Raw genomic sequence first — 23,396 nt, 5'->3', positions numbered from 1 at the left:
GAAATAGGTAATCAAGCCTTTTCACTCTAGTCTATCTGAGAAGCTCAGCTTGTAAAGAGGTTTGAGCTGATTGAGTTAAACTGCATGGCTCTCACAAGCCACTCTTGAGTTGCTATATTCTGAGCACGTCACTTGCTGCCTTTCCCGTCTAAACTTATACATATGTCAATTCATGTCTTTTTTCAATCTCTGCGAAATAAGAAAATAAACCCTCCAGAATTATCAGGGTCTTTGGATTCTCAGGAATAATGGAGAAGGATTTGGGTTATTATGGAGCTTACTTTTATGTTCTGTTACTGAACGATGTTCTCCTTCATTCTTTCCACCTCCTTTGTAGATGGGGCCATATCCCTCTCAGATGTAGAGACAACAGCCTACTTTCTCTTGAGTTACCTCTCCAAACCAGAGGTGTCCACCGATGAAATCACATATGCCTCCCAGATTGTGCGTTCCCTCACCAAAGCACAGAATCCATACGGAGGCTTTTCTTCCACACAGGTAACAGGCAAGATCTTTCCTCTGTAGAAAAGGGAGGCATCTCAGACAAGGAGAGCTCTTCTTTGCCGAGTACATTTTGGTGTTTCCATGTGAATAACACAAATATATTCTGGCAGCGGAGGCTTGTCACATTAAATTGAAGGACTTGAATTTGCCTCGGCTAATGCAATCGGTATTGGTGACAATTTTTGTTTTAAAATGTTTGTTTATTTGTTGAAATTATTGAACATGATACTAAGTGAACCACATAAAGTAAAGTGTCATGGGATGCAATAAATCAATAAGGGAACTGGTTAAATTTTAACCTTTCGGCAAATTACACTATTATATGCCTTGTGTCAAACTGGGCCACAAAATCATGGCGTGGAATGAAGACCCATAAAAATATGATGAAGGAGGATAGCATTTGGAACACTATGGAAAAGGGGGATAAAATATAGCACAGGACTGTTCCATGCAGATATGCACGTGAAGATGTGCAGTCACATATCTAAATAATCAATAACCGTGCCTGTTTATAATCTCCCTGCACATTCATTCATTGCAAACAGCTACGCTTGCATATGCATGAGAATGATTGCTACATGTTGCCAAAATTCCCAGTAATGGGTGATTTATCTGATGGTTTTAAAGAAGAATCTTGCACCTACCACACCCAAGATGACAATTTGCTTTCCCCAGGACACAGTGGTTGCCCTGCAGGCTTTACCCAAGTACGCAGCCTTGACCTATCGTGAAACAGGCGATGTGAAGGTCCTGGTGAAATCCAGTGGGGGTTTCCAGCACGAATTCCATGTGGACAAGCAGAACCGGCTGGTGTTGCAACAAGCGCCTCTCGCAGAGGTTCCTGGTCAATACAAAGTGGAGGTGTCGGGGGACGGCTGTGCTTATGTGCAGGTAATCTCATGGAAATCACAGGGGATGAGTAGCTATGAAAATAAAGGTGTTTCATTGAAATTCTACTCGATATTGATCCAAAGCAGAACTCCAATGTATAGTTAGCAGCATAAAAAATTAAACATGTTGCGGGATTCCCACCCCCAAAAAATAGACCAGAGGCAATTGTATTTCACCCAGCAGAGCTTTACTGCCACTGAAGGTGAATGAGCACAATGGTCACAAATCCAATACATCCAGGATTGGCACTGTCCATAAGAAATCCAGTTGCAGCAGACTTCACGTCAACTTACAATAACTTATAATAGGACCAAAACTCAACACTATATACAGAACACCACACCAGAAGGAAGAGAGATCAAAAAAGAAAGTGAAGCCCAGGCTCCTTCTGGCCTTCCTTTTATAGTCAATGTTACCTTTCAGAAAGAGATAAGAGAACCAGTTTAAGCAGCTGTACTCCGCTTCTCTAAAGGAATAACCCAAACATCATGAGCCTTCTGCTTGTTTCTTTCACACAGAGAAGCTTCCAGAACCCTCTTGAATTAATTAGAATAGGAAAGATCTCTACACATCAGATCAATATTTTCTGTTCTAAGAAATGCAAACTGGCAAGAAGGATATGTATGTTTCATGTGCATGCAAGCACCACAGCTCTATGCAAATATACCACCCCTAGATCTGTCCACTGTGCTTTTTAAGATTGCAAGGATGAAGAGCTTTTTCTGCACAATGTAGTACAGTACTTGCTTGATATTGTTGCTACAAGGTAACAGGAGCTGGGAATAAAAGCATTCTTTTTTTCTCCACTAGACTACCCTTCGATTTAACTACTCACCTGAACAGACCAATGTTTTTGCTTTGAGTGTGGAGACGTCGCCAAAGGAATGCAACCAGGTTTCCAGGAAATTTTTCGACATCCAACTACAAGTGAGGTATGGAATTTTACCCCGGTTGGTTCCTGAGCTCAGATAAACACAGGGAGAAGCAGCCTGTAAGGCTTTAGTGGCATGAAGAATTGCACCCAGCTCCCCTAGGAAGCTGTTAAGAAATGCTAGCCATTGAGCCTCATCTCTCCCTGGGTTGCTTTCTTTACTGAAACTTGACTCGTTTCCTCCGATAGCTACACAGGTCAACGGAAGACAAGCAACATGGCCCTGATAGAAGTGAACATGGTATCAGGATTCATACCACTGAAGAAGTCTGTGAAGAAGGTGAGAAAGTCTTCTGAACCTCCATCTTCTGCCCTTCCTCAGTGTATGCAAGATGCATTTCTAACATTTGTTAGTGGCCATATAAATTGTACACTTGTAATGATCTGTTAGGGGACACGGGTGGCGCTCTGGGTTAAACCACAGAGCCTAGGACTTGCTGATCAGAAGGTCGGCAGTTCGATTCCCCTTGACGGGGAAAGCTCCCGTTGCTCGGTCCCTGCTCCTGCCAACCTAGCAGTTCAAAATCATGTCAAAGTGCAAGTAAATAAATAGGTACCGCTCTGGCAGGAAGGTAAACGGTGTTTCCATGCGCTGCTCTGGTTCGCCAGAAGCGGCTTAGTCATGCTGGCCACATGACCTGGAAGCTGTACACTGGCTCCCTCAGCCAATAAAGCGAGCTGAGCATCGCAACCCCAGAGTCGGCCACTACTGGACCTAATGGTCAGGGGTCCCTTTACCATTAATGATCTGTTAGGAGATGCTGCTTTAGGCTTGTTGTGAAAAACCAGTTATGGCCATTGTCAGGGAACTGCCATCAGTACTGGAGGGGGAGAGCGAAAGCCAGAGGGATTCCAGAGAGCGTCCAGGGATCGGGAGGAGCAGCCCATCTTCTGGGGAAGAGAATCAGCGTAGCACTAGGGGAGAAGGGGGGCAAGTGGGGGAAGTGGCGAGGCGGTCTCATGACTCCTTGCCTGGGACCAGCGGGGAGAGTAGGGGTCCTCCGTTGCCCACGCCCTCCCTGCGCAGAAGGCTTCCGCGCAGAGAGGGTAGGCGGAGCCTAGGCGTCAAATAACTTCTTTGCTGGAAGAAGTTTAAGAAACGCCCACTGACGGATTCTGCCAGCGATTGAGTCAGCCACGGGTGAGTGGCTGTCCGGACAGAAAAGGTTCACTTTGGCAACCCATCCAGGTGATTGCACCCAGCCGGGGAGATAGGCACCTGCTTACACATGAGCAACCCCTAGAACCATTACAGCCATTTACCTCAAATCCTCTCAGATTGGCACCATATCTGGCTTGCTGGAAGCATCTACCCACTGAAGAATCTGAAATGTTCCCCTGGCAAAAGAAAAAGGAGAATGCATGTCTGAAGTGTTGCTTCTACAACCCATTAGGCGTCCTTTCCAGTGCAAGATGAGATAGAGAGGCACTTGCTTGAAATTGCTCTCTTATGTCCCGTCTAGGCCAAAAACAGTGTGCAATTTCTGATGGCAAGCAGCCCTCTCAGGCGCAAAGGTCTTGGGGCATTCTCCTCCTTTGAACGGAGAAGGGTTTCTGCCAGGTGGAATGTATGGAGGCTCAGGTCTGCCTAGCAAAAAGATCCAGCCAGGGAAGTAATGGGATGGAAACAACCTACAGGCCACAATTTGGCCATCCCTAGTATTAAAGCAAAGATGCAGATCTATAGGTCGAGCAGCCCACACCTCATCTTTTGCATGAATGCACAGATCTCATGAGTGGCTGCAGCACAAGGCTGGTATAAACAAAATCACAATCAAGATGTTCCTTAACTGTGTCCTGCTGTTCTATATTCTGACAGCTGGAAGGGAAAGCCAATGTAAAGAAGGTGGAATTTGACCCCGACAAGATCAGCATCTACCTGGATCAGGTGAGAACTATGATATGAAACTTGGATCAGGAGTACTTGGGAGAGGGTGGCTGAAGAGACTTCATTCCAGAAGTCTAGGAATGTGTAAAAGCGGGTATGTATAATAGGGTTGTGGTCTGTAGGAGTGGTTGCAAGAGCTAGATCTGATATTTTGCCCCACTCTGTTTCTCTTTAGTTGGACAGCACTGTTCAAACCTATGTTTTCTCTGTGGAGCAAGAAATTGACGTGCTGGATCTTAAGCCAGCGATAGTGAAAGTCTATGATTATTACCATCCAGGTAAGCATCTGACTGGTTACTCCCCATTAATATGCAACTGCATCATGACTCCGCAGTCCTGACTAATTTTGCTCCCACAGAAATTTGCCTGGGCGCTTCAGTCTCTCAGCTGCTCTGATTCTGTGGTGGTTTTTTTAAAACGTTGTTCTTCCCCAGTACTTGGCAACCATGGACAGCTGCCAGGGCTCTCCACAGCTTGACAGGGTCCACTGCGGCTGACATTTACCCTGGGCTGTAAGTAGCCCAAGATCGCTGGGTTCTAAGCTGCCATTTTAATTTCCCGCCATGCTCCTAATGTTACGTCATTCCAGGACATTGCAAGAAATGTAATTAGTAGGTGCTGTGGTTTAAACCACAGAGCCTAGGACTTGCCGATCAGAAGGTCGGCGGTTCAAATCCCTGCGATAGGGTGAGCTCCCACTGCTCAGTCCCTGCTCCTGCCAACCTAGCAGTTCGAAAGCATGCCAGTGCAAGTAGATAAATAGGTACCGCTGCGGCGGGGAGGTAAATGATGTTTCTGTGCGCTTTGGTTTCCGTCATGGTGTTCCATTGCGGCAGAAATGGTTTGGTCCTGCTGGCCACATGACCCAGAAAGCTGTCTGTGGACAAACGCCGGCTGCCTTGGCCTGAAAGCAAGATGAGCGCCACAACCCTGTAGTCGCCTTTGACTGGACTTCACTGTCCAGGGGTCCTTTATCTTGTTTTCTAATTTTGAGGGGTTGTTTTTTATTGCTTTCAATATGTTACCAATATTTTGCTCTCTTAAATGTTGCTGCACGTTTTATTTCATTGCACTGGGATTTGGGGCTGCGAGGTGGCATAGAAATAAAGGAGAACGTAACATCTCACAGGCAATTCTTCTCTCTCGCTCAGATGACCATGCAGCTGTCAAATATAATGCCCCCTGCAGCGCAGGTATGGAACAAAGCAGCTCTTGTGACTTGCTGGTTTGTATGGGTTGAGTCGCTTCTCAAGAACATTAGAAGCTGCCTTACACTAAATCAGACCATTGATCCATCTTGCTCTGTATTGTCTACACTGGACTGGCAGCCGCTTTCCAGGGTTTCAGGCAAGGATCCTCTCCCAGCCCTACCTGAAGATGCTGAGGACTGAACCTGGGATGTGAAGTTGAACCAGACCTATTCAAGCACCCTGTTTGTTTATTTTTTATTCTTCCATTAGCACTTAACTCTCCATAACATGGGAGTCCTCCCCTCCAGCCCCCCAAATTGCTATCTTCAAATTTCATTTCAATGGAACTTATAGTCCAAAATACCTGAAGAGTATCAGGTATGGGAAGGCTGCTTTAAAGTGTCCTGTGATCTGTAAAGGGGAGGTGAGGGGTATTTTTTTATCTTATCCCCCACCCTTAGTCCCCCTTACCTTAGTGTGCTCAGCTGCTTTGAACTACATCATTCCTCCTTTCAAGAGCACTTAACTTTTAATTACAGTCATGCCTTGGTTTTTGAACAGCTTAGTTCTCAAATGTTTTGGCTCCTGAACACCGCAAACCCGGAAGTGACTGTTCCAGTTTGTGAACTATTTTTGGAACCCGAAGGTCCAACGGGACTTCCGCAGCTTCCGATTGGCTGCAGGAGCTTCCTGCAGCCAATCAGAAGCTGTGCTTTGGTTTTGGAAGTCAAACGGACTTCCAGAACGGATTCCATTCAATTTCCAAGGTATGACTGTAATTCCATTGTATCATTAAGAACAACAGCACAAATACATGATGGAATCGTAACTTTTAAAAGCACAAGGAAAGGGCAGGAAATCCATTTGCCTCCTTTACAAAAAAACAACAACAGAGCCACTCTTGACAAGAACCTGCAAGTGCTTTAGGAAAGGAAAGCAGGGTGAGGAAGAATGTCTCCTCCTCGCTCATATAACTATTGTTACAAAAGTCTGCCACCTGTCCCTCTCTCTGCCAACCTGTGGCAAGAGCTCATAATAGGATCTCAGGAGCCTACATAGGGTCTGTGTCCCTTTTGAGAATAGAAGACACAGTGGTGACCGTTGTGCTTTAAGTAATAGATTCCACCACCACCACCTATTTACACCCTCGGTCTGCATGGAGCGGGTCCAGATCTTACTGCATTGCCCAAAGCATTGCGGGCAGTCCTTCCTTCTCTCTCGCCAAGATGAAGTCCACCCTTTCTTCTTCCCAGAAGCCCCTTGACCTCCCCCAGAGCAGTTATCCTGGCAGCCTTCCAAATCTCCAGTCTCTGGTGTCTTGTTAACGACCCATAATGGCTGTCTTAACTGTTTGGCCATGCTACCCAGGAATTCTTTTGTAGCTTATATTCTCCCCTCACATCACAAATAACCCCAGATCCTAGCATTAATTAATTCCAGCGTTTAGGGGGACACCCCCTTGTGTAACACCATGTTCTGTCCCCTAGAGTGGACAGAGCACTGCAGCCTATGTAGAGGTGGGGAACTTGTGACCTTCCAGATGTTGTTGGACTCCAACTTCCATCAGCCCAGACAGTGTGACAGATGGTCAGGGATGATGGGAGTTGTAGTCCAGAAATGTCTCAAGGGACGCAGGTTCCTCAGCCTTGCTCTAAAGCCTTGGTAGTGTAGAAAGTCAATTGCATTTTTTTTTTACAGCTTTCAGTGGTAGTGTTAAAGGCTTCCTACTGGAAGCACCACCAATCCACGAAAATGCATGATATAAAGTTGAGGTATTGTACTATAGACTGGTGTACGTATGCATGCTTTAAAAATAAACTTGTGTTTCTTTCCACAGAAACCACAAAGGAAGATAACCACTGAGACAATCAACCATTGTAGCTGAAACACCCCAGTGAACAAAGAAATTGTTACAAAAGGCTGTTCTTGTTGTGTATCATTTTTTTGGGTGCTGGGGGGTGGGCTGGGGTGGGTCTGCTTATTTTTTTTATCACAAAAGCACTAAACAGTAGAGCTGGAAATTGTCATGGAATTTTACTCAATATTGATCCAGGGCAGATTCCAGCGTATAGTTAGCAGAGTAAAAACTTAAACACTTAACTTAAACTTACAATAACTTGTAAGAAGTCTAAACCTTAACACTAAGCATACTATGTACAGAACACCACACCAGAAAGAAAAGAGATAGAAAGAGGAAGTGAAACCGGGGCTCCTCAAGCCTATTTTTATAATCAGCATGACATTGACAGAAGAGATCAGAGAACCAGTTTAAGCCAGCTGTGCTCTGATTCTATCTGAAGGAATAACCCAAACTTCATGAACCTTCTGCTTGTTTCTTTCACACAGAGAAGCTTCCAGAACCCTCTTGAATTAATTAGAATAGGAAAGATCTCTACACATCAGATCAATACTTTCTGTACTAAGAAATGCAAACTGACAGAAATATCTGAGGACTGTTTTAGTGATAAGATCCATCTGGGTATTTAGTGGGAATGACGTTTAGAAAATCAAACCCAGAAATCTCAAGTGAAGAGGCACTGGCACAAAACACAGGAGACAGAGACTTGCCTCTGTCACATCTTTCTCATTTCAGATGAAGCTTGGTGCTGGAGGATTTTTCCATTCATATTTTTACCTTTCCTTCAGAATCCTGTTTTGGATTCTGGATCACCTGGCTATGCTAATGAAGTAGACTAGACTCTGTCGCTGCAGGAAGCTTCAACACAGGTTTGCTTCCCTCAAACAGTGGGTACAAGCAGAGGACAGGAAGTGCTGGACACTGGATAAGGTATTGCAATAATGCAGGGGGGGACACACAGCAAATCGGTGTTGGGTGGAAGGAACAATCCACCCCGGGCACTATCGTGGGAACTGGAGGAACACTTGTCATTTGAATGCTGATACAGTGGTACCTCGGGTTACAGATGCTTCAGGTTACAGACTCCGCTAACCCAGAAATAGTACCTCGGGTTAAGAACTTTGCTTCAGGATAAGAACAGAAATCGCTTGGTGGCAGCGGGAGGCCCCATTAAGTAAAGTGGTACCTCAGGTTAAGAACAGTTTCAGGTTAAGAATGGACCTCCGGAACAAACTAAGTTCTTAATCCGAGGTATCACTGTGTCTGAAAAACAGGAAAGTGCTAGTTTAAACAGTTTATGGAACAGACAATAGCAGGACAAGCTTCGCCTTGCCATTCTGGAGGAAAGTTTGGAATGGAATGAGTTGCCAACAAAAGTGTCTGGATTCTCTGCCAAAACGGAAGGAGGGAAAGACGGCCACTTCAGAAAAAGGGGTCTCTTACACTAAATGCTCATAGCCAACAGAATCATAGAATGTAACTAAGCCAGGCTTCCTCAACCTCAGCCCTCCAGATGTTTTGAGACTACAATTCCCATCATCCCTGACCACTGGCCCTGCAAGCTAGGGATCATGGGAGTTGTAGGCCAAAAACATCTGGAGGGCCAAGGTTGAGGAAGCCTGAACTAAGCTGTATAAAGAGTGTAAACACACCATCAAAACCTGTGCAGGATTTGGAATTTGATTCCCCTGTAGCTTCTTACTGCAAACTAAATAAATCCTCTTATTTACCCACCCACCCACCCTGGTGTGATTTATTGGGCTTGCCACCACAGCATTGGACCTTCTGTCTCACAACATTTCTGGCAACGTGGGGTAGGTCTTTTGTTCACCCTTAGTGTCCAGAAGTGGCTTGAGTGAAGAGCTTGCAGCCGCCATCTCTTAGCGCACACCAAACTGATTATTTGGAAGATCTGCCATGAGATGATGATGATGATAATGCCAATGATGATGATGATGGTAATAATAATGATGATGGTAATTAATTAATTTTATTCTTTATACCCCGCCCATCTGGCTGGGTTTCCCCAGCCACTCAGGGCGGCTCCCAACAGGGCACTAAAAATAGAATAAAACTTCAAACATTAAAAACTTCCCTAAACAGGGCTGTCTTCAGATGTCTTCTAAAAGTCAGATAGTTGTTTATTTTCTTGACATCTGGTGGGAGGGCGTTCCACGGGGCGGGAGCCACTACTGAGAAGGCCCTCTCAAACTTTTCACCCTCTAGGCCAAGAGCAGGGGGGAAGTTACTAGTTGGAGCCAAAGATACCTGTGCAGACTGAGGGAAGAAGATGAACCTAAGTCCTGAAATAACAGAGTTTTTATGTGTCCCATGTTCTCACATTCAGGAGGTGGGGAAGAAGATAGCTCTGGGTGGGTTTGTACTCCCCTGGAAGGAAGTTAGGGGCTGTGTTGCTTACAGGAAGGGTAAATTCTCTGCTCTGGCCCTCCACCCCCCCTTACTTTGCAATTGCTATTACTCCAAAGTTAGCCCTCCTCAGAGCAAACCCAGTCAAACTTGTGGACATGACTAACTTAGGTACATTAATTTCACTGGGTCTTCTCTTCTTGAATTCTACCCTAACCCTTGACCCCAGGGCTGCAGGCACCATTGGCCAAGACTCCAAGGAGGTGTCATGCCCCAATCTGGTGTGCCCACCTCATGCTCTCTCTCACATAGTGGAACAGGTTTGCACATGCACACGCACAGGTCCATCAAGCAATCTGGGAATCCATCAAGCAGTGACTGGGAAGGGAGGCCTATCAATCAATAACCACGATGGCTATGCTCTGCCCTCCACAGTTGGAGCCACTAAATCAGGGGTCTGCAACCTTTAAGACAAAAAGAGCCACTTGGACCCGTTTCCGAAGAAAAAACAACAACTGGGAGCCGCAAAACCATTGTGACATTTAAAACAAATATATCTCCGGAGCCACGATCTGACAGCGGGCGGGAAGTGACGTCGGGACGGTGCGTGACTAACGCATGCACCGCCCCCATGCGACGTCACAGCCAGTACAGCGCCCGCCACAGTGAGGAGACAATGCGCCTCCTCCCCTCGCTAGTATCCGCCCCGGAGCCGCAGCAAAGATGTAAAAGAGCCACATGCGGCTCCGGAGCCACAGGTTGCAGACCCCTGCACTAAATGCTTCCGAATACCAGTTGCTGGAAATCACAGGAGGGGAAAGGGCTCTTGGGCTCGAATCCTGCTCCATGGTTAACCACAGGCACCCGTTTGGCAACTGTGAGAGCAGGATGGACGGAAATCCCCTCACGCAAACTGTCCTCAAACTGTCATGCATCGCTGAAGTTCTGTGTCAAATCTGGGTGTGGTGAGAGGTTGCTCTGAGGTAAAATTCCAGTTCTGTGGGTGGATTCAGTGAGGGCACGCTTTTTTCTCATCATGCAATGAATTCTCGCCTACACACACACACACACACACACACATTGCACAATTATCACTTTTGCAGTCCCTCAGTAGTTGAAATACAGCACGTGATGAACATACTTACAGTGGTACTTCAGGTTACATACGCTTCGGATTACATACGCTTCAGGTTACATACGCTTCAGGTTACAGACTCCGCTAACCCAGAAATAGTGCTTCAGGTTAAGAACTTTGCTTCAGGATAAGAACAGAAATCGGGCTCCGGCGGCGCGGCGGCAGCAGGAGGCCCCAATAGCTAAAGTGGTGCTTCAGGTTAAGAACAGTTTCAGGTTAAGAACAGACCTCCGGAACGAATTAAGTACTTAACCTGGGGTACCACTGTATATGATAACATCCTGGCAGTCCATAGGGTATTTTCACACATACCTTTGAAAATCTCTTACCTTTTCATCATAGATCAATCTATTATCGTGAATCAAGGGCCCGTGAAAGGCAAATGTGCTGACCAGGGCCAGTCCCAGGATCAAGAGCAGAGCTTGTATGGTTTGGCAAAGGGTCTCTCACACTCAGTCAGAACTGGGAAGCTAAAGGGATGACTCAGCCCTGCAATAACCCCTCTCTTTATAATCCCTTGTCAAGGTTTTGCCAAGTGGCAGAAGGAGGGAGCGCCACACAGAGAGAACAGGATTGTCTTGAGAGGAATCATTACTGGAGACAGGGCAGCGGCATCATCCCCTGAAAACTCAGATATGTTCAGCATACAATGACTTGTTCTTCAAGCTGCAGGTGGCTCCCAACAAAAGATTAAAAAGACATTAAAACATCAGATATTAAAAACTTCCCTAAACAGGGCTGCCTTCAGATGCCTTCTAAACATCAGATAGTTGTTTATTTCTTTGACATCTGATGGGAGGGTGTTCCACAGGGCAAGAGGAAATTGCGGGCACACGCGCTAAACCCTGTCTGTGGTGCCTACACCTTTACCCCAGATGATGAGACAAGAGACCAGAGTATGGGTTCAAATTGGCCACAACTTTATTGAGCTTCAGAAGTGGGAAACTTGGCACAGGCCTTGGCAGGTAACCCTCTCAGCCCGCCTGGCTGAGGATATGCAGGCAGATGAGGTCCAGTGAGACGGGACTGCAAAGCGCAAACTTACACAGCATGCCCTTCCACCGACCTCATCCTGGGAGTTTGACCTACATGCCGCTGCTCTAGGGCCAGGGACTCCCGGTTTTTGCCCTTTAACGGGCCCTGCAAGCGCCACCGCATGGGGAGGGAGCATGAATGCATTCCCCCCGACTTGATGTTAGACTAAAGGATACCTTGCCAAGGCCTAAAATCCCCATAGTTGTGACAAAATGCTACGTGGAAGGCGAAACCTGCCAATGCAGGGAAAATTCCTTCCCGGTTTGGAATACAGCACCAATCTTACGACCGCAGCAGCACGTGAGGGCTAGCGGCGAAAAGAGGGCGAGCCCCCTCTGCGCCGGCCCTAAATAGGGCAGGCCACGCCCCCAGCCAGCTGATTGGCTGGCTGAGTGGGCAGGCCCGGCCAGGATTCCCCTGCTCTCGCGGGGGCTGCGACCAGCCCTCGCTCACGTGGGGTGGGCGTGAAGCCCGCAACCCCACCTCCTGGGCAAGCCGGAAGTGGCTTTGTCTTAGAGGAAATGCAGTTTTAATGCTTGAGGTGAGGCCTGGCTGGGGGGGGGATTCACAAACAGTTTTAGGGCTTTTTGGGGTAACCCTAACTGTTCCCCTTCAAAAGGAAAATGGAAAAGCCTCCCCATTGTCTTTTCCTTCACAAATCCTGTCTTATGGGTATGTCTGTGTTTGAATAGGGTGTGAGCCTGTGACATGACCCAGGAACTAAGTATTTATCATTACAAAAGACTGGCCAGGCTCCCCAGGGTATCCAATCAAGTAACCTGCCAGACAGGAGATAAACAATGACAGGAGAAAAACAACATTCAAATTTCTGTTTTAGACCGCCTTTTTTGTGATGTAGGTGTGATGTATCTGAGGGGTGGTCTTAGGTTACACCCCTTCTGTGATGTATGTATGATGTTTCTGGGGGTGGTCTTGATCTACAGTGTGGCAATTTCAAAAGTCTTTATAAGGCCTTGTGTGCCATTTTTCTGGGTTCCTCCTCTCTCCTTTGGGTGAGGGGAGCACCCTGTTGCAACAGATCAATAAAGATCAAGCTTATAAGCTGCTTTGCTTCTCAATATTCTCTGGTTGGCCTCTGTTATCTTCTCCTACCAATAGGGAACCTATGTAAGGACTCTATATGGGCTCTTGGATGCTCCATAGGAAAAAGGGCAATTTTTGTTTACAACATGCTGACCTGGAATGCAAAATATTAGCCTGTAAGGAAAGACTCATTAACTTGAAGACCGCTGACCTAGGATGAAATTATGGAGGCAATAAATTATTAATTTGAGGGAGGGTGGGTGGGTGATCCTGGAAGGAAGAACAGCAAAAGAGGCTTGGACAATGGAGTCGGCCTCTTTTCTTTTGGCCTTAGGTCCACCACCGGCCGGCCGGCCATTGTCCTCCCTGGCCAAGGGTGGGTCAAAGGCCAGCCTAAGCAGGTGGCCGGTACCCGCCCAGGTGAGCCCCACTCGGTGCCGCAAACCCCATCCACCTGTGGGGAAGGGAGGGCGGATATTACCTCTTCAGGCCTTGCACACATGGGAGTGGCAATGCCCCAAGGCCTTTATCCCTGAAGCTGGCTTGTGAGTTGGTCAAAGAACAGAAGGATCACTTGGTTAGGCAGGAAGAAAGGAACAAAGGACCAAATGCCCAAATTTACAAGATCTTTTCTAAAGAGCTGGGTCCTCTTTTTCAGGTGGCCACCCTAGAGGGAAAGGGGATGTGGACCCAGCCCCAGGTCTGTGAAGAGATTTTGAAAGGGTTAACAGTTGAGAGTCATCTGGGAGAGGGTGGAATCAGTGGGTGCTCTTTGTGGGGTGGAGGGGAGAGTGTTCAACAAGGAAAAACTGTGAGACAGTAAAGGGTTGAGGAGTTGGAAAGGGATTATTGTATGGCAGGGAGAATTCAGTTCCTATCTTAATGCAAATGTATCTAGTTCTCCCTTGGGTGACCAAAACACAGCTTGTCCTTTGAAACATATGGTTTTTGAAGTGCAGCAATCCAACCCCACAATGGGTATATTTGGGGAATGCAAATATTTCACAAAAGTCTGCAAAAAAAATGCAGATATCTGCGAGAACATCGTACACAGATGCAATATTTATTGGGGGAAATGCATTGCAAAAATGTGAGAATTATTAGGAATTGCTGTTGTTTGCCATTGTTTATGGTGTGAATGTAATTTGTATTTCTCCTTAATTGCGGTGCTTTTGTAACCTGCCCTGGGACTTTCTGCTGAAGGATGTGCTATTAAATAAATGAGCAAATAAATAAATAAGTATATGCTGGAGTTTCGTTTGTTACCATGAGCCCTTTCTAGGGAATAGAAAGTGAAACAAAGAATGCTTCGTATATAAGAAGCAACAAGTCCAGATGCTGGAAGCACAGCAAGATGAATCAACAGCTGCTGACAAGAAGAGGTAAAATTCCAGTTCTGTGGGTGGATTCAATGAGGGCATGCTTTTTTCTCATGAATTGTCATGAATTCTCAATGAATTCTCACCTACCGCCCCCCCCCCCATTGCACAGTTATAATTTTTGCAGTCCCTCAGTGGTTGAAATACAGCATGTGATGAACATACTACTTGTGGGTGGCACTTGCTCTTAGCCTTGCTGATCGGAACGTCAGTGGTTCGAATCCCTACAATCCTCATTGGCCCAAGTAGGACAAATTCAGCCAGATAGCCCTGGTGGTTATCTAATGCAAGGTGGATTTTCCCCAAATTGATTTCTGAACTTTGAATTTTATTGTTATTCATGTTTTTATACTGTATTTTATGCTGCTTTTACAATAAGTGTTTTAAATTTGTTGTTAGCCGCCCTGAGCCCGGCTTTTGAACTGGGAAGGGCGGGGTATAAATAAAAATTTATTATTATTATTACTACTACTGCTACTGCTGCTACTACTACTACAATGGGGTGAGCTCCCGTTGCTCTGTCCCAGCTCCTGCCAACCTAGCAGTTCGAAAGCACGCCTGTCCAAGTAGATAAATTTGTACCTCTGTGGCGGGAAGGTAAATGTCTTTTCCGTGCATTCTGGCTTCCATTACGGTGTTCCATTACGCCAGAAGCGGTTTAGTCATGCTGGCCACGTGACCCGGAAAGCTGTCTGTGGACAAACAGCGGCTCCCTCAGCCTAAAAACGAGATGAGCACCACAACCCCATAGTCACCTTTGATGGGACTTAGCCATCCAGGGGTCCTTTACCTTTACCTTTACTATATGGCAGCACGTCCAGCTCCCAAGAGATTGCGATCTACTCCCAGTATAAAAAACTGACAGTGATCTATCCATTGTCGTTGGAATTCTTTAGCTTTTTTTAGAGGGGAGTGGCCAGAGTTGTTGAGCTTTGGGTGGGGGGGAGGAGTTTTTTAGTCCAGCGATCACTAAGGATCCCGTGATCGACAAGGATCAACAGGTGATCTACCGGTTGGACATGCCTGCTATATGATAACATCCTGGCAGTCCAAAGGGTATTTTCACACATGAGACTGAGGCGCTGTAGTTCGGTCAGATTTGTAATAGGTAGATATTGCCTACGTTAACCAGAATACTGTAAAGGGAAGAGGTTGCCTTACAGTCAAATCCTGCCTGTGAAATTACATCGTGTATGCATATATGTGTATGATCTTGCAGATAAAGCTGTTTGGCTTAAGGCTCAATCAGACTTCCACTTGTCTTGCCACTTTTTTCTCGGGAAACCCAGTCTTTACTGCTGAATCACAGGGCAAACAGCAAACCACTTGGACCCATTCTTCCTAGACACGGGACAAGGAGAAGTGTTGACAAGCCCATATATATGCATCTTCGTCAATATATATTGTTTGTCTGTATGTCTACATGTATATATAATCCATGAGCAGATCCTAGTGCAATAAGAAGTATTTTTGCTGGTTGTCACCTATGACAGCATCAGCACCATTCTGTAGTCCTTGAAATGCTGTGTGGGTCTTCTGTTTTGCAGCTGTATTGCCCTACATTCTGATTTATAGCCATTTCAAAATTCCCTCTGTGTGGTCTTTGGCTTCCGACATTCAGTACAAATCATACAGGAAAAGGGAAGTCAAACAGAAAACTTGTCATAATGGGGTTGTACATACTTTAATGTCATCGATTTCAATATGTGTGCATAACTGTGCATTGCCTTGTAGCCGTTACTGTATTTTTAAAGTGACAATTCTTTAGAAGGTTTGAAAAGCTGTGTTGCTTAATTGTGTAATTTACTTCCAACAGGTTCATTAGTCAGAGGCAACAACCATAGGTAAGAAAGGCAATTTTGTATATTGCACTCGAAACATAGAAAGCAACTCAGTCGTTCAGCCCGGACACTGAGGTCCAGCTCTGAGGGCCTTCTGGCAGTTCCCTCACTGCAAGAAGTGAGGTTACAGGGAACCAGGCAGAGGGCCTTCTTGGTGGAGGTGCTCACCCTGTGGAACGCCCTCCCATCAGATGTCAAGAAGATAAATAAGTATACAACCTTTAGAAGACATAGGGAAGTTTTTAATGTTTAATGTTTTACAGTGGTACCTCAGGTTAAGCACTTAATTCACTCCGGAGGTCCGTTCTTAACCTGAAACTATTCTTAACCTGAAGCACCACTTTAGCTAATGGGGCCTCCTGCTGCTGCTGCCGCGCTGCCGGAGCACGATTTCTGTTCTCATCCTGAAGCAAAGTTCTTAACCCGAGGTCCTATTTCTGGGTTAGTGGAGTCTGTAACCTGAAGCGTATGTAACCTGAAGCGTATGTAACCCGAGGTACCACTGTATTATGTTTCTGTATATGCTGGAAACTGCCCAGAGTGGCTGGGGCAACCCAGTCAGATGGGTGGGGCACAAATAATAATAATAATCTACATTGAGGAGACAGAAGCACTAAGAACCAGCTTCAAACAAATTATGCAGTAACTAGAAGTATCAGATATTTCTCTTTGCAAATGTCCACTTCTGTATAGTACAGTAGTTCTGTTCCTTTTTGTGTCAGTTTTTGCTTTTGCCTTTTCATTGCATTTCTTTACCTTTCTGCTTCTGAGTTGTTTCAGTGTCAGGGAATGGACAGAGGAGGAATGGTGGAGACCCCCCCTGCCTGACCCCTCCAGAGAAGAAGACAGTTCAGAATTACAACAGGGGTTTGAGGGATGCCACAGCTCAGAGGCAGATGAGGTGGGAAGCTGGGAAATAATGGGGGGGGGAGGAGGAAGCACCAAGAGGGCAACAACTGACGGACACAGTGTCTTTAGAAAGCATTCCAGACCCTCCATCTCCCAGAATCCAGTGAGCCTTGAAAGTAGGAGAGCAAAGAGCTTAGAGGCAGAGGGCACATAGCAGCACCCATACAAGTGATAGATGAGGAAGTGGGAGAGACAGAGGGGGTGGAGATTCACTCAGGGGAACGCCATTATTCCAAGAGTCTGAGTCGTGTCTGACTGGTATTGGGGTTCTTTAGTCAGGAGTTACATAGCAGGTATAAATAATAAAATTATCGTCGTCATCGTCATCTGTGCAATAGGTCACTCCACTGAGTAACCTCACTGCAACATCCTGCACCAGCGACAGCTTTTGGATCAGTCCTAAGGGAAGCCTATGTAGATTACGTACATTACAGTAAGACAATTTAGAGATTACCAGTGCATGAGTCACAGTGGCCAGGCATGCCTGGTCCAGGAATGGTTGTAGCTGGAATAGCAGCCAAAGGTGGAAGAAGACACTTCTGGTCACTAATAGCTCCTTGGGCTTCCAAAGGCAAAAATGAATCAAGGAGCGCTCCCAGGCTGCATACTAATCCATTTAGGGGGATTCAAATCCAGGCAGGTCGGGCACATTACTCTACTCCTAGACCTGGGAACCACCCAGCCATAGGAACCAGACTTCCCAGTATCCAGTTTCAGCTAATTGTCCATTATTGCATCCAGACACTGGTTCGGAAAATGCATGGCCTCATGTGATTCGGACATTGATGAGTGATGAAACGTTGACTGTCTGTTGTCTCATTTGCCCTAAAGGTGGCAACTGGAACCAGATGCGTTTTGGCGGAATTACACCCCTATAGGACGACCGGAGCGTACTCATCTCCTGTATGAAATCCGGTGGGGACGAAGTCGCAGGTACTGGAGAAACTGGTGTACAAGCAACCGCACCCACCATGCTGAAATCAACTTTTTGGAAAATGCCTGCGAGGAGATAGACCGTCGGACAACCACCCCATGCACTGTCACTTGGTTTCTAACATGGAGTCCTTGTGGTAAATGTAGTGGCCGTATAAAGCAGTTCTTGCAGGAACACCCAAATGTGACCCTGGAGATACGTGCTGCAAAATTATTCAATCATAATTACAGGTGCAATCAGAAAGGCCTCAGGGACTTGGCTAATTTTGGAGTCCGGATATACATCATGCAGCTGGCTGGTAGGTTGCAAGCTTAATTTATAATTAGCAAATGGATGGTGGACAAAAGACTAGGCAGGGGGTTGGTAAACAATACGTCTTATATGGTAAACCCATTTCCCCATACCTTTTGTGTCAGGGACTGGACTGAACAGGAAGGCTGGGAAGTGTCCTCTCGGTCTGCTTGGCTCCTTTCAGGAAAAGAGGGGGAGTGGGAAGCTTCACACCCCTCTTGTCTTCAGCAGTTTCAAGTGGAGGAGGGTTGAATTACAGCTGAATGAAGAGTTGCCTAGTTACGAGATAGTAGAGGACGAGGTGGAGGGAGGGAGAGAGCAGCCAGCAGAGACCTCCCTGGAGAGTCTGGGGAAACCTCATTCTCCAAGGAGAAGAACAGAGAATGCAAAGGAGTGTGACTCTTGGGAATTTCCATAGGTACTCAGGATGTTGTTGGGGATGGAAGAGGCGGGACTCAGAGTAGGCAATGTCTCCTTTGCGTGGAGACATGGATTCTTTGTCTTGCACCCAGACGACTGAATAAAAACCATAAATACAAACTTGCTTGTTCTTCTTGCCTTTGATGCTACCAGGGGAGAATGGTATTTTCCATGCCTGACATTTTGCAAGAAGGAAAATTATGAGCAATCGGGTTTTCCATGGGTTGACATTTGCTCTGATTCAGCAGTAAACAGCAGTGTAGCGGCGTTTGCTGGTGCCCAGGGTATTCAGGCATCAGGTGGGGCACAGAGGGTGAACAGAGCCCGCCACACCAGCCCAGTCCTCACCCCTGGAACCAAGCAGGGCTGTGCTGTGCCTCCTGCCAACCTGTGCAGGGTGGAACCTGGCCAGGTGACATGGCCCTTGGCAAGTGAATCCACTGATGCCCATGGAGAGGAACACTGGGCCGGGTCATGCTGACGTCACCCCTTGCCTGCTTCCCTACACCTGTACCCATGGCCACTCACCATCCAAGGGAGGAATGAGCGAGTGCTAGCCAGGCAACCATTCAGTAAGGGGGCCAGGGACATGGTGGTGAGGTCAGGCTGGACTCTGGAGCCCAGGGACCTCCAGCGGCAGGCAGGCCCAACAGGCATCCCTGCATGGGGGTGCCTGGTTTGTGCCCCCTCTCTTACCCCCCCCCAATGCTACACCACTGGCAATATATAGTGTGTTTTGCTTCCAACAAAACACTAAAATACTGTAACATATTAAACATTAAAAGCTTCCCTAAACAGGGCTGCCCTCAGATGTCTTCTAAAAGTTTGGTAGTTATTTTTCTCTTTGACATCTGGTGGGAGGGCATTCCACAGGGCGGGTGCCACTACCGAGAAGGCCCTCTGCCTGGTTCCCTGTAACTTGGCTTCTCGCAGTGAGAGAACTGCCAGAAGGCCCTCGGCGCTGGACCTCAGTGTCCGGGCAGAACGATGGAGGTGGAGACGCTCCTTCAGGTATACTGGACCGAGGCCGTTTAGGGCTTTAAAGGTCAGCACCAACACTTTGAATTGTGCTTGGAAACCACTTGGGCCTATGCTTTCTAGACACTGGACAAGCAGAAAGGTGGACAAGCCCTTAGACTGACAACCTATTTATTCCCTCAGATTATTTATATTGCTGGAGAACATTTGTGGCTCACCAAAGGAATGAAGAATACATTTCACCACTGTGGCATTTCTTGCCTTCGATATGGTTTTATTCCCAACAACTGGACTCCATCCTCAGGTAAGTTCTACTTTGAAAGAGATGAGTCCAAAACATGTGAAATTTCCTTGAGGAAACTTGCTTGCCCTTCCATACTGCTATTCCCAAAATGCCTGTAGCTACTTTCAGGAGGAGGAGGAAAAAGACTCCCTGGGTGTCTGGGTTACCCGAGCTTTTGATAGAGCCGCCCCAATCCTTTTGCCTCTAACTTCTGCCCACTAGTATCCTATGAACCTTGCTCCTTTTCTCTCTGCAACAGCTGTCATAGAAGAATCCTGCTCCACCCTAAACTCTCCAACTTCATCTCTCTTCACAGGCCTTTCTGAGTTATCTCAGGTGCTGTGGACCATTACCTTCTGTCATTAGAGGATCTGTGATCTCCTTAACAGCAGAAAGTTCTGATGATTCTTTTGCCAAGCCTTATCTGTTTATTTCATGGGCAAACTAGACGCGATAACAAACACATTTATAAAGACATTGACCAACGACAGGCCCAAGACAGCACCCCACTTGTCGCTTTTTTCCAGGATGACAAGGAAGCGATTAATGAGCAGTCTTTGGGTTCGGCCAGTCAACCAGCTACAAATCCACCTAACAGTTACCTCGTTCAACTCACGTTTTACAAACTGCCTCGCAAGAATATCATGAGGGATTTTGTCAAAAGCCTTACTGAAATCAAGATACACTATGTCCACAGCAGTCCCCTGATCTACCATGCTTGTAACTCTGTAAAAAAAAAAAAAAAGATATGAGAGTCATCTGGCATGACTTGTTTTTGAGAAACCCATGCTGGGTCTTAGTAATCACAGCATCCTTTTCTAAGTGCTCACAGACTGACTGCTGAATTGTCTTTTCTAGGACATTTTCTGGTATCGATGCCAAGCTCAAATTTGTGAAAGACAAGGCTTTCATTGGCTACTAGGCAAGGTGTCCTTGCTCCACCTCCTGTCAGAGGCAGTATGCCTCTGAATTGCAGTTGCTGGGAAGCCAGTGTGGTGTAGTGGTTAAGAGCGGTAGACTCGTAATCTGGTGAACTGGGTTCGCGTCTCCGCTCCTCCACATGCAGCTGCTGGGTGACCTTGGGCTAGTCACATTTCTCTGAAGTCTCTCAGCCCCACTCACCTCACAGAGTGCTTGTTGTGGGGGAGGAAAGGAAAGGAGAATGTTAGCCGCTTTGAGACTCCTTCGGGTAGTGATAAAGCAGGATATCAAATCCAAACTCTTCTGCTTGCCTGAGTCCCATCTGGTTAGCCACTGTGAGAACAGGATGCCGGACTTGATCGGCCTTTGGCCTGATCCAGCACAGCTCTTCTAATGTTCTCATGAAGGTAACCTCTGAAAATCACTGTTAGGCACAATTAACTTCCCTTTCAAGGGTAACAGCAGCTGCAGGGTGTGGAATGGGTTCTTCAGATCACAGCAGGGCAGTAGGATAAAACCTCCCCTACCTGCTTGCCTGCAGCAGTCCCAATTAAAATTGCCCCCAGACCTGCTATTAATTTTAAAATGGACATTGATACAATTTAAAATAATGTGTTTAGCATCTCGTTTGTCCACTTGTGTCTTCAAATGATTGTTATGCTTTTTAATAAGTTAGGAATTATTTTTATGATGTATGCACTTAAGTCCTGATTTTTCTGTCTCAAACAGTAATGTTCCTCCAGTCAAACTTCTAAAAATAAACTTTACTACTTTTCTTATGAACTGTGTGACAGACAGGGCTGTCTTAAGCATATCTGGCGCCGTGATGCAAAGCTCCCTCCACCCCCACCCCCACCCCGGTTTCCCAGAGTTTTTTAGGGAGGACAGCGCTGCCGGCGGGGCTGGAGGAGGAGGGCAGTGGCTAGATGCGGCGCCTCCCAGCTCAGCTGGCCTCTTCGTGCCGCGGTGGCCACGGCAGATGGAGGCTCCAGGCGCGGCGCTGCTTCGGTGCAGCATGGTGGAGGCGGGCGAGGGCAGTGACCTGATGCCAGGAGGTGCCGCATTCAGCCTCCGCCTCTTCCCTGGCACCCTCCAGAACTTGGCGCCCTGGCACCCCGCGCCACTAGCCTCTATGGGTAAGACGCCCTGGTGACAGACACCCTTGCTGAACTGTGGCTTGGTTCCCAAGCTTCAGCAAAATGTAGGATCAATGATATGGACTCTAATACCATAGCAGTACAAAGAGGCACAAAACAAGGGTGCCCACTGTCTCGCTTCCTATTCATCCTAGCAATCCGAATCCGGGCAGCCCCTGACATCAAGAGAGTGATAATAAAAGGCAAAACCTATAAAGCAGGGCTCTTTGCAGATGACCTGATGGTCACAACACCAGACCTCACAAACACAGCAATCACACAACACATTCAGAGTGGTGTTGGGCTTACAAATAAAATGCAAAGTCCCAGGCTATGTGTTTCAACACCCCACCTCATATACAAAAAGAATTTTCCAACATCAGAAAGATAAAACTCTGCCATACCAAATTCAGACACTTTGGGGCACAAATAACCAGAAACCTCAGCAAACTATACCTCCACAACTAGAACCTCCTGTGGCAACAAATTAACAATGGCCGGAGGAGATGGAACAATACTAACTTCACTCTCTCGGATGAAATAGCCATGATCAAAATGATCACTTCCAAAACTGACCTGCCCTATTCCAAACCCTTCCAATCTGGATTCCACCAACCCAACTCCACAAATGGCAGAAAAGAACACACTCGTTGATTTTAAAGAGCTGGACATGGCTGCCTGCAGCTCTGTAGCTGGCTGTTGGTTCTCCATCCCATGACTGCTGTCAGGGAACTGACATCGGAGGAAAGGGAAGTGGTAGGGCTCCCAGAGACTGGGAGAGAGTCAACAGCTAAAGCAGGGACCAGTAGGGGGAGCGCGGGGTCTCTGGAGGAGGATCTCAGTAATGCTGAGAGAGACGCAGCAGCCCAGGCAGGAAGCAGAAGGGGAGAGAAAGGGGTGAGAGACACTTCGAGCGAAAATAGCGGGGAGGTGTCAGAAGCAACTGCAGGGAGACCTATGCTTCGCCGGAAGCTGTCACGTCGTGAGTCCAGGAGATGCGTTTCCGTTAAGGAACTTCTTTGCTGGAAGCGCTTCCGCAGACAGCCACTGTCGGACTCTACAAGTGACTAGAGCAGACATGTCTGAGGAGCTCTGTCACACACAGAGGTTTGTGGGGTCGCACAAACTCTGAAGGGGCACTATTTTAAGCACAAGCAGCTAATCATCCCCTGACAGCAGTCCGACAGACTCTGTACGCTGCCTGTGCAGGAGAAGGCATCATGAGCGACCCAGCAGGAGCCGGAGCCGCAGGGGGTGGAGCTGGTCCAAGCTTGGAAGACAGATACCGAGCATTGGAGGTCCAACTTGCGCTGCAGACGGCGAGGCTCGAGGAGAGGAGGGCTCAAGATGCAGACAAGAAGGGGAGAACCACTCAGTTCCCCAGAAAGGTACCAGGATTAGTGCAGAAGTTTGGGGGGGACCCCAAGGATTACCATGCCTTTAGGACTGAAATGCAATATG

At 47.0% G+C, this 23,396-nt stretch overlaps 2 protein-coding genes across 5 annotated transcripts in view; both read left to right on the top strand.

Annotated features, from left to right (window-relative positions):
- LOC309521747 (alpha-2-macroglobulin-like protein 1) overlaps nt 1-23,396 on the top strand; it is a 150,869-nt gene that overhangs the window by 47,428 nt on the left and 80,045 nt on the right. For 2 of the 3 annotated variants that reach the window (XM_082204554.1, XM_082204552.1), the window contains exons 30-37: nt 338-498; nt 1,180-1,395; nt 2,206-2,327; nt 2,516-2,606; nt 4,146-4,214; nt 4,390-4,492; nt 5,366-5,407; nt 7,242-7,323. In XM_082204554.1, the coding sequence (XP_082060680.1) occupies nt 338-498; nt 1,180-1,395; nt 2,206-2,327; nt 2,516-2,606; nt 4,146-4,214; nt 4,390-4,492; nt 5,366-5,407; nt 7,242-7,267 (830 nt within the window). In that variant the 3' untranslated portion in view covers nt 7,268-7,323. Of the gene's footprint in view, nt 1-337; nt 499-1,179; nt 1,396-2,205; nt 2,328-2,515; nt 2,607-4,145; nt 4,215-4,389; nt 4,493-5,365; nt 5,408-7,241; nt 7,324-23,396 lie in introns of those variants that run through there. The other variant, XM_082204553.1, reaches the window with a different exon arrangement.
- APOBEC1 (apolipoprotein B mRNA editing enzyme catalytic subunit 1) lies at nt 13,663-21,577 on the top strand. Of its 2 annotated transcripts, XM_082205261.1 has the most exons (5): nt 13,663-14,225; nt 16,039-16,066; nt 17,804-18,204; nt 19,779-19,899; nt 20,195-21,577. In XM_082205261.1, exons 1-5 carry the CDS (start codon nt 14,198-14,200, stop codon nt 20,202-20,204), a joined length of 588 nt encoding a protein of 195 aa, XP_082061387.1. In that variant the 5' UTR covers nt 13,663-14,197; the 3' UTR covers nt 20,205-21,577. The 2 variants fall into 2 exon arrangements, with proteins under 2 accessions (XP_082061387.1, XP_082061388.1); XM_082205262.1 differs by lacking the exon at nt 16,039-16,066.

The sequence above is a fragment of the Podarcis vaucheri genome, assembly GCF_965113315.1.
Source record: "Podarcis vaucheri genome assembly, chromosome: 17".
Classification (NCBI taxonomy): Eukaryota; Metazoa; Chordata; class Lepidosauria; order Squamata; family Lacertidae; genus Podarcis; species Podarcis vaucheri.
Note: the sequence above shows the minus strand (reverse complement) of the source record. Positions and strands in the feature narration are given on the sequence as shown.